Genomic DNA, 13772 nt, shown 5'->3' on the forward strand with positions numbered 1-13772 from the left:
GGTAGAGATAACTTCAACATGTCTAATGAAATTCCATCACACCCCCAATGCATTTGAATGTAAACTTCGAAGATGTTTAAGAATATCAGTTTCTAACACAGTTGTAATGGAGAACCTGAAATCCCCTCTCTTATGATTTAGGTAATAATCAATTTCAGAAGCAGGCGCAATTTTATTTCCAGGTACATCCAGGAAATGACTGTTAATTTCATCCGCCATATACAGGTGAATTCATTATGAGAACACTGTACTGTTTGATTTTTATGTCTTATTTTTCTAACTTTACACATTAACGATGAGAATTTTCCACTACTAATTATTATAAACTTTATAAAAAAAACGGACCGCGTGTTGTCACTACAACTGTCAACGGTCGAATCAAATGTCATGTGCCAGTTTATGATTTAGAAAAAAATTTAACAGAAAGAAAATACCCTGTGTATGATTTCACGGCTTTTGATATAATCTTATTATTGGTTATTGCAAAGAGAGGCCCCGATGAAATTTCAAGTTGCTTCTAAATATTTACTTCTAACTACTTGCTTCTATCACTCTAAAGCCGAAGAACTTAAACGGGGTAGAAATCAGCTTTCTTTCTATTCCGATAACTGTTCTTTATGATTTTTTATTTTAATAGATTTTTTATGATTTATGATTTTTCAATGCACATGTTTAATGTTTCACCAAAATTTTAAATACATATTGGGCACAGGTTTTTACAAATAGGCCGTGGCAATGTTATGCATTCCTCACAATTAAAACATAAAAGTAGTTATATGCTTGATACGAAGTTATAATTCTAGAGTTCATAAGAAGATCATAAGTTTTAAATGAATGAAATGATCAATCTAACATTTACGATTTTAAATCTATTTCAACAGAACACATAAATTGGGCATATGAGGTAGAGGGTAGAAACAGTTTGCTGTTGCTTTTTAAAGAAATAAACGCAGAAATCAAATTTTGAACCACAAAGCTACTGGATACTTATAACCGTTCTTCATCACCACGTAAGCGTAAATCGAATGGAACCTTCTGAGGTTGAGATAAAACTTGCATAACAGTGCGTTACCTATTACAAAAGATCTAAATAAATAAAGATACAGATTAAATAGTTTGTGTAAATAAATGCCATACCGGTTCCTTACCAATGATTCTTTCTTTAACCGCAGAAAATTACATAGTGCAAGACACGTCCGAAGAGAATGACTTTTTTTGTAAACTTATTAATTTTACTAATTTTTATTTCAAACCAGCAGTCTCTTAATAAATATTTTTGATTTCTGTGAGCTCATTTTATATTAAATATACCATTATTATGTTAATGTTAGAATTTCATTTAAAGTGTGATTTTATCTCATTGTTCTTGAAGTCCAGGATAGAGGAGAGTGTACTATTTTGATTTTATTAGACTTTTCCCGGGCTTTCGACTCAATAAACCACGAAGTTCTCTTAGCGAAACTATCTTTTTACGGTTTAGAACCAGAGACTATCTGCTGGTTTAAAACCTTTATTTGTAATCGTTCACAGGTCGTCAACATTAGGTCTGTGAATGGACTTAGCACTAGTATCTCTCGTTGCGCCCATGTTTGTAGAGGAGTTCCTCAAGGTTAAATTTTAGGGCCACTTTTGTTTATACTTTACACAGCTGATGTTATTAACTGTATAAAAAACTGCAAATATCATAAATATGCTAATGATATACAGTTGTACATATCTTTTAAAGTAGGAGATTTGATTCTGCACTTGTAAAATTACAGGAAGACCTAAATCGTATTTCTATATGGTCAAAAAATAACTGTCTTGAATTAAATGCGAAAAAAATATAATATATGATATTAGGAAGTCATCATCAAGTAAACATAACATCAGAAAAAAATACCCAATTTTTTTGTAAATGGAGTACAAATAGACAGAGTCTCTGAAGCGCGCAACCTGGGAGTTATGACGAATCCTTGCGATTTCAAAACCATATTCTTGGTGTCGCCAAGAATTGTTTTTATAGGCTAAAGTTACTTTACCGAATGAGAAATTCGCTAAGCGTTTGCGTTCGCAAAGAACTATGTGAATCACTGATCCTTTCTAAATTTAACTACGCAAATACAGTGTTGGGCCTAGGTAGTTGGTGTCTTCAAAAAAACTTATACAAAGGGTACAAAATGCTTGCACAAGGTTTTGTTACCATGTTCCTTACCGCACACACATAACACCCTTTTTGAATACCAACAACATAATGAAGATGGAGTTTCGTAGGCAGCTACATTTTGCCTCGTTACTTTTTAGTGTAGTTAAATATAGAATACCATTTTACCTATATAAAAGGCTTAAGTGGTTGTCGGACTCAAATGAGAGTTATTAGACGGTAAGATTCTCCTCGAAGTGCTCTAGCAGCATTTAGGGGTAGCTTTAAATACAGCGCCTGCAAATGCTGGAATGATTTGCCGCCACCTAACTATTAAAGATCAAAAAAGTATGTTCTCTTTTAAAAACAAACTTAAATATTTTCTATTAGAGAAACAAAAGTGTTTAGAGGCACAAAAATAATAATAACCAGAAAATAAACAGCTTCAATAATAATAATAATAATAATAAAAAAAAAACAAAATATGCCCTATTTATTTTGATAAAAAAAAAATCTTTTAAAACTCCCATTAAATTCAATCTAGCTTAGTTTAGTTTCTTCTCTTTTTTTAATATTTGTAGACGGTCACTTTTAAAACCTGTAGATAAAGGAACCGTGTTGTCTACGGCTGCTGTCAACAGGTAGACTTGGTAGGTACCTACTGTAAATCAGTGTTGGAATTGGGGTGATCCTTATTTCAATTCCAAAGAGTGGGTGTCCTTTTCGTGACGCCGCATTTTTAAATTTGTTAATTTTACTATGTATATAATGTTTTGTGTTGTCATGAATAAATGAAAAATGAAATGGTGTTTTTAAAATAGTAGATAAGTTTATATTGTTAAATAAAAAAACAGCATTGTCCGGTTTTCATTTAAATAAAACCTATTTGATTTCAAAATAATATGCTTTTTATTATTTCATTAATTAACTAAGTAATTTTCAACAACTTATAGTTCCGCCGTAATAAAAAAATATCTAGAGAGAAAAGTTGTTAATGCTTTTGACCACATTACATTTTTTTCAAAGAGAACAAAGGCATAAAGAGTACTTATTTTTGTAATTCAATAAAACAATTCAGTGAAAAAAAGCGTAATATTACTTCCGTTTCAGTCTCATAGTATTGCATGGCGATGTATTCACGATTATTTTTTCTGTAAATATTATTTATTGAACATTGAGGTATCTATGCCTACACTTTTCTTTGAAAAAAACTGTCTATTAAAGAGTCGCGTAATTTACAAAACAAAAAATTTCTTATTATGTATTAAGTTTTACTGACAGCTTGTATAATTAGTGAAAAGATTAGATTTTTTGACACAATTTTTCAATAAAATAGTAGATTTGGCAGATTACTAAATAAAAAGATATACCAATTTATATAGTTTTTTCGCTCTCCTGTAAAACATACTTTTTACACTTATGTTCTTCTCAAGGTACGATATCAATATGACGTTGTTAGTGAATATTAACAAATATGCCTGTATGGGCTCGAACCCTTTGCTTATCCTAATAATGGAAACGAAAAACAAAATCCGAGAAATTAAAGAATGTCAGAAAATTTCTGATAACTTATATTATATATTAATATTATTTGTTCCAATAGTAGTAATAAACAAACAATAAAAACACTTGGAGATTTAAAGAAAATATTACTGAGCAATTTGAAATATTTTTCAAAACTATTAAATTATAACGGCTTAAAAAATTCTTTCAATTGACTTTTATACTGAGCGTTTCTTCCGTCAGAAAAAAATGCTGAGTTACTCCCAAGTCGCGCCTAAGGCTAGGGTTACTATGGATGCGAGTTCTGACGAGTTCTGACGGATTCGTCAGAAGAAACAAACGCCTGGTATCCAATGACAGTATTTACACTGGCAACGACGAACGCCTCAGAACATGCACGACTTCGTCAGAACCACTCAAGCGTTCAAACGAGTTTGAATTTTTCGCACGACCTGCGTCTGCGATTTTGAGTGATTTGGTTTCCACCGTGGATAACGATAAATTGATCAGTCTCGTGTACGTAAACATGTGTTTGTGGGATATGAGAGACAAAAATTATCACAACAGAGATATGTCTCTGTAAAAGTGGGAGAAAGTTGCTACAGAACTCAATACTAGCAGTAAGTACAATTTTTTATTTTTATGTGGGGTTGACATTAATTAGGTACATGAGCAATTAGAATTAATGTTTACATTTTATCTATCAAGAACATGACTTGTAGAGCTATAGATTATTACAGTAGGTTGTATTAAAGCGGAATTTCACCTGCTGGACTAACAAAATAATTTTTCAAGGTTTCTCTCGTCTCATTCGCGCTTCTTCCGTAGTGATTATATCTCCGTGAAACTGGCACATTGTGTAGGGACTCAAAGTCCACCTCGGGAATATCACCGGAGGTAAGACCTTCTTTATCGATGTTAAGTCATATTCATCAAATTTGTCCATCTTCGCTGGACGGCAGAAATGAACTGACTATCAGAATAACAGAAAACGCGCATAGTGTAAACGCCTTGTTCTGACGAGGATTTCGGACGTACTCGTCAGAACAAATTTTCGTCAGAACTCGCATCCATAGTAACCCTAACCTTAAGTAGTTTTACTTCAAAATTACATATTTCAACTGTAATGCAATTTACCTACGAAATAAAATATTTTTGATTTGATTTGATTTACATTTAATAAAGATTTACCGTTTGAGGTATCTACCTAGCTATCATCTGATAGCAATGAGATTGTATTGTTTGCTGATGATGCTTCACTTATTTTAAACGAGAAGCGACGTGCAGGTATTGAGGACGAGGTATATAATGCACTCTCAAAAATAGCACTTAAATAGTAAAAAGACAAAGTGTTTACGATTCATTACACCAAACACAGTGGAGGTACAAACCATCGTACTTATAAATGACCAGAGATTGGAACTTGTGGATACTACGGTATTCTTGGGTATCTCGTTAGTTAGAAAGCTTCAGTGGGGTTCACATATTGCCCAATTAGCAGATAGACTCAACTCTGCGGTATACGCGGTTAGATTGATTAGATAGTACACGAATGCTGCGACCGCAAGATTAGTGTACTGCAGTTATTTTCACAGCATCATGAAGTACGGTATTTTAATGTGGGGTCATACTGCTGACATTGATATAGTGTTTGCTCTGCAAAACAGAGCTGTTCGTGCTGTATATCAGCTTGGTTATAGACAGTCTCTCAAAAAAAAATAAAAAAATAAACATTATGACTGTTCATTCTCAGTACGTTTATGAAAATTTAGTATACGTTCACAAAAATCGTTCTCTTAATAGTGATTTTCATTATTATAAACCTAGAAATAACGGATTACTTGTAATTAATTCTAGTAGGGTTCATCAGATCCATAATAGCTTTAAGGGTAAATGTACACTTTTATAATAAAGTCCCAGCCACTGTTCAGGCATTATCTATAAATAAATTTAAATGTTTTATAAAAAAAATGGCTCTGTCGTATTTCCTACGTGAATGTCTAAGTGATCAGACAGCCTTGGACTAGATTATGATTATTTTATAGCAATAGCAATGACAGTACAATATTGTATATTTCATTAAAAAGAGCGTAAAAAGAATGCTGGGAGAGATTCTTGCGCCTTTTCTTCTCTCTGAGAGCGCCACTTTTTTCCGAAGCGGTGGTAGGTAGTGTCAGAAATGACATCAAAAACAATTCTAAAGGAATCAATTTTGAGAAAATAAATGCCCTTTATGCTTTCCTATTGAAGCTTCATCTGCGCACGAGCATACCATCTGTAACCCCTGTGATATTCCAGGACAGCTCCTTTCATTCATCCTCTTTGTTCAAGCCTTAAACTCATCCGCAACTTACAAATCCTGTTAAGAGCTGATGATCATTGAATCAGATTCACCACCACTAGGTAAAGTTTTTATTTCATTTCTATGAATTTAGTTGTACTTACGTTGTGCTTACAGCAGCAGTCACCACAGATACAGAACGTGGAAAACTTGTTTGATACTTGAATTGTTTTCATTTAATTAAAACAATCAATTTAATGCCTTCATAATTAAGGCTATCAGCAATTGCTTAGGGGATAACTTTTCGTCTTTCGTATTTATGCACGTAATGATCGATTTCGTAAAACGAATCGTTTAAAAATGTTATGGATTGAAGACTAACTTACCGGTGGATATGGGGACGTTGCTTGCGTATAACCTATACGCACCGCTTAGTTGCTTAGCCTGGATGTAATATAGCGTATGAAATAAATGATCTAGTTTAAGTATATTTTATTTATGTTGACGTACATTTCTTTCAAATGAGATTCAAAACTTCCTTACTTATAAAAATATAATATTATTATCACACGGACGAGTAAAATAAGAAGGACTCCGTGTCACTTTACATAACAGTGAGTCACCAAAACAAGCGGGTAAACTTGTAAATACATAGCCCCACGCATACACTTACACTAATACAAGCCGATCGGCCGCCATTATGAGATTTGCCATCGTCTGTGACAGGTCAGTTTGCATAGCAATAAAATATCTTAAAAATGCCGTCGTGCGTTGTGAAAAAAATTAAAAACAATACTATAAAAGTATTTGTGGATGTATGATTATTTAAGGGAGATAAAATTGTGTATCTGGTATACTCCGTTACCGCACACACACTAGCATAAAGGTGCTTCACTTGCTAATATCATGGCGCGGAGTCGTTCTTTTTTTACTAGTCTGTGCTTTAACATAACAATATTTACAAATGAGTCACTATTTCAGCTTTATGATTCTCGACTTGCGCTATTGTGTCGAACATTGGTAAAGTTTTAGTCTCCGGTGTGAATGTTAGGAGTAGTGCAGCTACCACAGCCGATGATGCGAACAATATTGCTGGTAGAGCTCTCAATTTCGTGGACTGCAAAAAAAATCTGTTATTATCATAAAACTAATAAATATTTTTAATTGTTGGAAAGGTGGAGTGATTGCTTATGTTATGTATACATAATACTTAATTACTTATGTTCACACTTCTTCTGTTTTACAGCAAAGAGACGTTACCATCACAACAATCCATTCAAGATCAAATGAAGGGAATGCAATAGATTTAGACGTATACATTAAGAGCCACAGCCCCAAACATGTATTATAAAAAGCCTATGATGACATACAAAGTCACAAAGACCAAGGAGTAACTTTGATGGTAAACTGAGTATTAAAAACCGAAGCGACAAAGAAACTGACTGAAAGATGTGGAGACTTTGACAAGGAAACTAGGAATCTAGATATCCAAAAGAAATATAACTGGTTCGAGATTTCAATCAATTTAGCAAAAGTGCACTAATAATGCAAAGAAAGAAAGCTATTTATCAATAAAAACAAAAAGGATTGTGTGGTTTTATGAACCCACGGTAAAAGTGATTTTTTTTTCACATTATAGACATTTAACTAAAAATAACGTGGAGCACTGGCACAAATGAGTTATAGTCTATACAGTACACCGTCAGCTGCTGCAAACTATAGGCGCCGCCCGACCGTCACGCGACATGCAACACAGAGATGAAAAAGTTTGAGACGATGTAATAAAAGTTTCACTTTAAAAATCTACTTGAAGAAAGGAAACAAGTAAATAGTTCCGTTAGGTACAGAAGATCGCAGAAAATGCATTTCAAAGCTGAGTAAAGATATAAAACAGAGTATGAAAAGTATAAAAAGCAGAATAGAAGAGAGAAAAAAGAAAAACAAATCATTAGAGCAAGGGGAATAAAAAAGTCATTTAAAAATTAGACGACAACAAATCAGACGAGCAAACAGGTTTTCGTAGAGGTTATTCAGTATTGGACACCAAACCTGTTACGAGGCAGATCATAGAAAAATTCTACGAATACAACCAAATAAATTACATATTATCTATAGACTACAACAAGTTTTACTCTAAGTCACTTTATGACACAATAAAATATGGGAGGCCCTAAAAGAAAGAGGTATCGAAAGTAAGTACACTAGAATACAATGAATGTATAGCATAGATTTAAAAAAAGAAAGGAGAACCATTTAGCATACAAAATGATGCGACAGGGTGGCCCGCTATCCAAAAAACTTTTTTTTCTCGAAATGATAATATTTGAAAGACTAACTTGGAACAGATATGGAATCAACATCGATGGAACTTGGCCAACATATTTGAGATTTGCAGATGACATAGTTCTCTAGAGTGAAAACCCACACGAACTGAATGTCATGGCAAATGATCAGGCATTAGAACGTCGCACTATAAGATTTAAAATGAACATAAAGAAGCCAAAAGTTATGACTAACAGACCTAAGAAAGAAACCACCAGGGTTGACCAAAGTGAGATAGAATATGTGGATGAATACATCTATCTAGGACAAATTATTTCACCCACAGAAAACAGAAAAAGAAATCAACAGGATAATTGCAAATGGATGTAAAAGATTTTAGAGCATGAAAGAAATAATGAAAGATAAAGAACTACACATATCAATTAAATCTAAAGTATTCAACACATGCTTTCTCCCTGTATTGATGTACGGAAGCCAAAGATCTAAAAAATCAAAGATAGAAAAAAGTTTTAGTCATGTTAGAAGACATCAGGAAAAGCACAAAGGTTCGAGACATAGGAATAAAATACAATAGTCTGCCTTTCAGCTGCAATGGGGAGGCACTCCGCTATCATGGAGTGCCCCTGTAAATGAGGCGGCTGGTGGCAGACTATTTACAGGAGAATACCGCCATGTACGAGGAACGAGATGGTTTTCTGACACGTCGGCCCATGTCGTGCGGTGTGACCCCACATGGATCTGTTCTTGGACAACTCCTGTGGAAGATGGGGAATGATAGAGTCCTCCACTGGATGACACCCGGGGAGAAAACTATCAGGAGGTGGCACGCCAGGCTACCACAGACATCTCTCAGGTCGGGGGTATCGAGGCGTTTGGCTTACTGTTCTTTATGTTCCACGGGCCGCGTCGTGGTGCACCACACGAGGACTCAATAGAGGTTAACTCAGTCCTTGTACCGGTTCAGGCCCACATAAAGTATTTGGGCCTGATCCTAGGTTGCTCTTCGACGAGCACTCCCGCCAGCTTGCTCCGAGGCTGGTGGATGCTTGGGCAACTTTTGTCCAATTTGAGCGGACCCAACATCGCCACGAGACGGTTGTTCTCGGTCGATGGCACTGTATGGTGCACCGGTGTGAGCGGCGGCTCTGACTACCCAGAATAGGACGCACATCTGGCGCCCTCAGAAGGTTATGGCGGTTAGAGTCATTCGGGGTAACCGCACCGTGTTGACGGAGGCGGTGTTTGCGTTGGCCGGATTGCCCCCGTGGGATTTGGAAGCGGAAGTGCTCACCGAAGTTTATCCGCGGACGTCTGAGTATCGGGCGGGTAGTTGTAGTTAGTAGTTGTAGTCAGCCCCCGCTAGAAGAGATACGCAAGTGGCGAAAAGCCGCCCGCCGATAGAATGACTATTCTAGCTCGATAATTGTACTGGAGGCTCCACGAGCTGGGTTTGCTGCCGTGGAGGCGCTCCAGCTGGTCATTGTCAAGTGGATCGTCAGCACGGGGCTCTATCCTCGAAATACCTGCAATCGGTCACTAGGATTTAACTGAGTCCCGCCTGTTACCACTGATCATCATTCCGCTCTGAGTGTGGCGGTGCAGGTGCACCCGACGTAGTGGTCAGCCGCGAAGGGGCGGCGTCGGCATGTACCTGGACGCCGCCTATAAGCACAATTCTGTTTTGCAGTAAAGAAATATTACTAACAACAATCCACTCAAGATCTTATCTTATTTTCTTATAGTCAGCGTAGCAAAAGACACACAGAGAAGTAAGACATCTGTTTGCTCTAGACTATCTCTAGTTTTCATCTACCCGTATTCTGTCAACACATGATCATTGTATCTTACTTCAATTTTATACTCTGACGTACCTTTTTCTCTAAATGAAAGTCTTTTGCAAACACAGATGAAATAAATTATCACTTGCAATTTAAAATGTTATCATTTTAACAAAATATTCATAGAGTACTTACCAATAGCGGTGTAAGTGGTGCTAACATACTTCCGAGCCTCGCTGCAGTGTTGCCAATACCAATTAATGTACCGCGCACGCTTGTAGGGAACAATTCCAGTGTATACGTGTAGATTCCAGTAAAACATACAACAACCGCCAATTTTCCAACAAGGAATAGTACCAAATTGAGCCATACGATTGCTGAAAATATAATATATATTGTTACGAAGGTCCCGTAAAAAGTCAAATGTTCGCGAGAGTTATAGAATTCGATAGGTACTGGCGTAAACGAATTCAACCATAAAATAGCTAGCTGTTTTGTTATTCGTGAGTTTTTTACGCATTTTTACGCAGCATGTTGTTGTTCTTTCTTTTTACTAACTAAACTTTTCGAGAACATTCGAGATTCGAGATTTATCCGTACTTGCATAAATTGAGGTTTATTGATTATTTTATTGATTGGATCATTCAGTAACTGTCCAATAAAGTGTACATTCAGGGCGATACCCAGAACAAGCGATTCAAGCAAGTAGGTACAAGAACTAGTATTTTTCAAATCTAGGTACACCTAACAATTGATGACGATTTAGGTGAGGTAAGCTGAAAGAATTAGGGAGGAAACTGCAGAAAGCTATGATCGTAGATTCTGTTGCTGGTGTCATGGATGGCATTAAAACAGTAGAACGGCATAATTACTTAAGGAAATGAAAAGGAGGCAAATCAATCTCATAGTACTCATACTCGCTCTTCGAAGAGATGCCGCACGCAATTGGGAGAGTGTACCAGCTAATAACCAAACCCTGCAATCGCTTATTGAATCACTCGTTCGAGGTTCGTTGCGGAGATGGAGCAATGTACAGGGCTCAGGGCTTGTCGAGATCTGCTGTAAGCTCAAAAATGAATAAGGAAAACAATATGAAGCATTTATGAATGAATAACGTTGTTTTAGTGGGAGAAAGCAGCGTTTGAGATACCACTTACCCCAAAAAGGCCCCGCTACAAGCTGTTACAAAATGCTATTTCAAATTTTTGTCCATGTATTTTATACATGTAAAATACCTATAAAGTGATATAATTTCTTTTTGAGACACCTACTAGAATTGTATTACTATCAAGAGAAAAGTTAAACATTTTTTTATATTAACAAACTATTAATATTCTATTATTAGTATACTATTATATACTACAACTACAACTATTAATATACTATTAATACTCACAATCAGGACAGACTGCCTGCGCCAATAAGAAAACCGCAGACATCATGTAACCACATTGCAGTGATATTTTTCTTCCATATTTCTTAAACGTATATAATGCAATTAGATCGCCAGGGAATGAAGAAAGCGACGCTAAAACGAAGTTCGTATACTTATTTCCGGGTAGCAACACCGAATGAACTGCCATTCCATAATAAATGAAACTTGATGCAAAGAAACAACAACAAGCAACTGACAATCGTGTCATTATCTCTTTCGACGCTAAAATATCTTTCATTGTTTCTTTCTCTTTCTGAACAATTATATTAAACTGAAATCGTAAATCTTCATTCTTTATTTCCTCTATTTGCTGTTCAGTTACTTCTAACTTATTCATCCTGGTAATTAATTTAAGGGTGTCTTTTGCTTCATCCATTCTGTCTCGTAACATTTGCCATCTTGTACTTTCCCTTAGTATTATAATATACGCAATAAAAAGCACCATTGGTGCATATACAACTATAATTATTAGTTTCCAATACTTAAACCCAAGAGCTATAAATGCGAAACAAACTTCTCCAATATAGACTGCGTATGAAAAAATAACTCCAGCTGAAACTCTTTTGCTTTCACCACCAACCTCGATTACTAAAATAAAATATTAAAATTGTTATTTTGTCAAATTTTATAGACTTAACAAAAGTATGGTTTTATTTAACTAGGATTATTAGTCTTTTAGTTGAATCTTATTTTGTATTTCTACCTATAATGAAATCTTAATGAAACGGTTAACTTTAGCTATGATACAAACCTTATCTTTTTGGCCACGAAATGTATCTATCATTAAAAGTTTAGATCATAGACAACTTTATACGTAAATATCCATCCCTATTCTGTGATGATATACATAACTTAGACACTGACAATATCATATGAGAGGCTGCTGCACGTAGTATAGTAACTAGACATTGGTTTCGCGTGGACAATATCAGACAAGTGTTCTTTCTCTTTGACTTTTACATCGTAAAACAAAACATCGCATCATATTTCCTTCGATTCTACTTAAAATTTTCACTGATGTTGAATAAATAGTGGATATTTCACACGTTTCACAATAATAGTAGCTATTTTTATAGAAGCAAATAAAAGTAAACAAAATATCTGTGCAGCGCTGTCAAGATTGTATAGAACACCAGGTGTGCTGACCTTGAAAAAACCGGCACGCATGGCGAAACAAAAAATCTAATCGCTCTATCTCACTTCTTTACATAAGACTCGCATAATTCTTTCTTTTTCTCGTGTGATTGAGACGGAAGCTATCAATTAGTCTAGTTACTATACTTGGTCTATGGTCTGCCGCTTAGAATAGGCCATGTAATTCCATACCTTTTCCATACCCACTTTGTATACGGCGTGAGGCAACAACTGCAATTCTAATTTCTTATAAACACCAAATTTTATATTGCAATTAATTGGCAAAAACATATGAAAAATGGCGGGTATTCTAGCACTACAGTGGCTGGATTATCCTGTTATTGAGAACCCTGCTGTTGTTATTGCTAAGTAAATAATGATTTAATAATACTTAGTGGTAATGAGTTTCTTGGCACTTCTTTTCATTAAAGCTCAACTTTTCCGAAGTGCTGGTTGTAAGGTGAATTTATAACGACATTGATAAGTGTAATTTTTTGATATACGTACATTATTAATTACTCTTTAGTTTAAGATTTTTTTTTAGTTTATTAAAGTGTGTTACTTACTTTAATTTAACGAAAAAACACGAATCGGTGACATTTAGTACATTTATGGCTATACTACTTACATGTTAAATATTTAATTCATTTAGAGACAAAATAAATATATAAACAATTACAATCAACGGAGACAAAAATATCATTAGGATTAATAAAGACATTAAATTTAATAAAAAAAAATCTAACTTACATAGAACCACTGCTACTGTATACAGTCCTGAAGCTAGTACTGATTCCAAAAACTCCACAGTAAGGTAAGCGTAATAGTTTGTTAAAAATATTTTGACTACACCGATAGCACCTCCAACCGAGCACAATATGATAGTAGGCTTACGTCCAATTCTGAAAATTATACAAAAAATAATTTAGGTATCTACTTATGTTCATCAAAATAGTGGGATAATCCTACTTATTTTTTCCCTTTCTTGGCGTGCGTCCTTTTTTTTTTCTTTATTGATTTAGGGGCTTTTATGCGTATGTACATGTCAGCCCTATTATAATCTAAGTACATTAAAAAGACAAAAGAAAAACAAAATTCTTAACTTAACAAACTAAAAAAAAGCTAATAAAACCAAAAACAAGTTATATCTATAGTGTTCAAACAATAAGACTTATGGATTCAAACAGACTTATGGCATCCTCAGAAGCAGGGCGGGCAAGTATATTTACAAACATG

General features: G+C 35.0%; 1 protein-coding gene across 1 annotated transcript in view; it reads right to left on the reverse strand.

The window, feature by feature from the left end:
- Nucleotides 1-6381: 6381 nt before the first annotated feature.
- The window catches only part of LOC126975207 (organic cation transporter protein-like), a 40154-nt gene continuing 32763 nt past the window's right edge, over nucleotides 6382-13772 (reverse strand). Inside the window, exons 4-7 of the mRNA XM_050822990.1 lie at nucleotides 13287-13438; nucleotides 11364-11990; nucleotides 10163-10344; nucleotides 6382-7023 (exon numbers count right to left, since the gene is read on the reverse strand). Coding sequence (XP_050678947.1) covers nucleotides 6865-7023; nucleotides 10163-10344; nucleotides 11364-11990; nucleotides 13287-13438 — 1120 coding nt within the window. The 3' untranslated portion in view covers nucleotides 6382-6864. The remainder of the gene's footprint in view (nucleotides 7024-10162; nucleotides 10345-11363; nucleotides 11991-13286; nucleotides 13439-13772) is intronic.

Source organism: Leptidea sinapis, chromosome 35 (assembly GCF_905404315.1).
Source record: "Leptidea sinapis chromosome 35, ilLepSina1.1, whole genome shotgun sequence".
NCBI classification, from domain to species: domain Eukaryota; kingdom Metazoa; phylum Arthropoda; class Insecta; order Lepidoptera; family Pieridae; genus Leptidea; species Leptidea sinapis.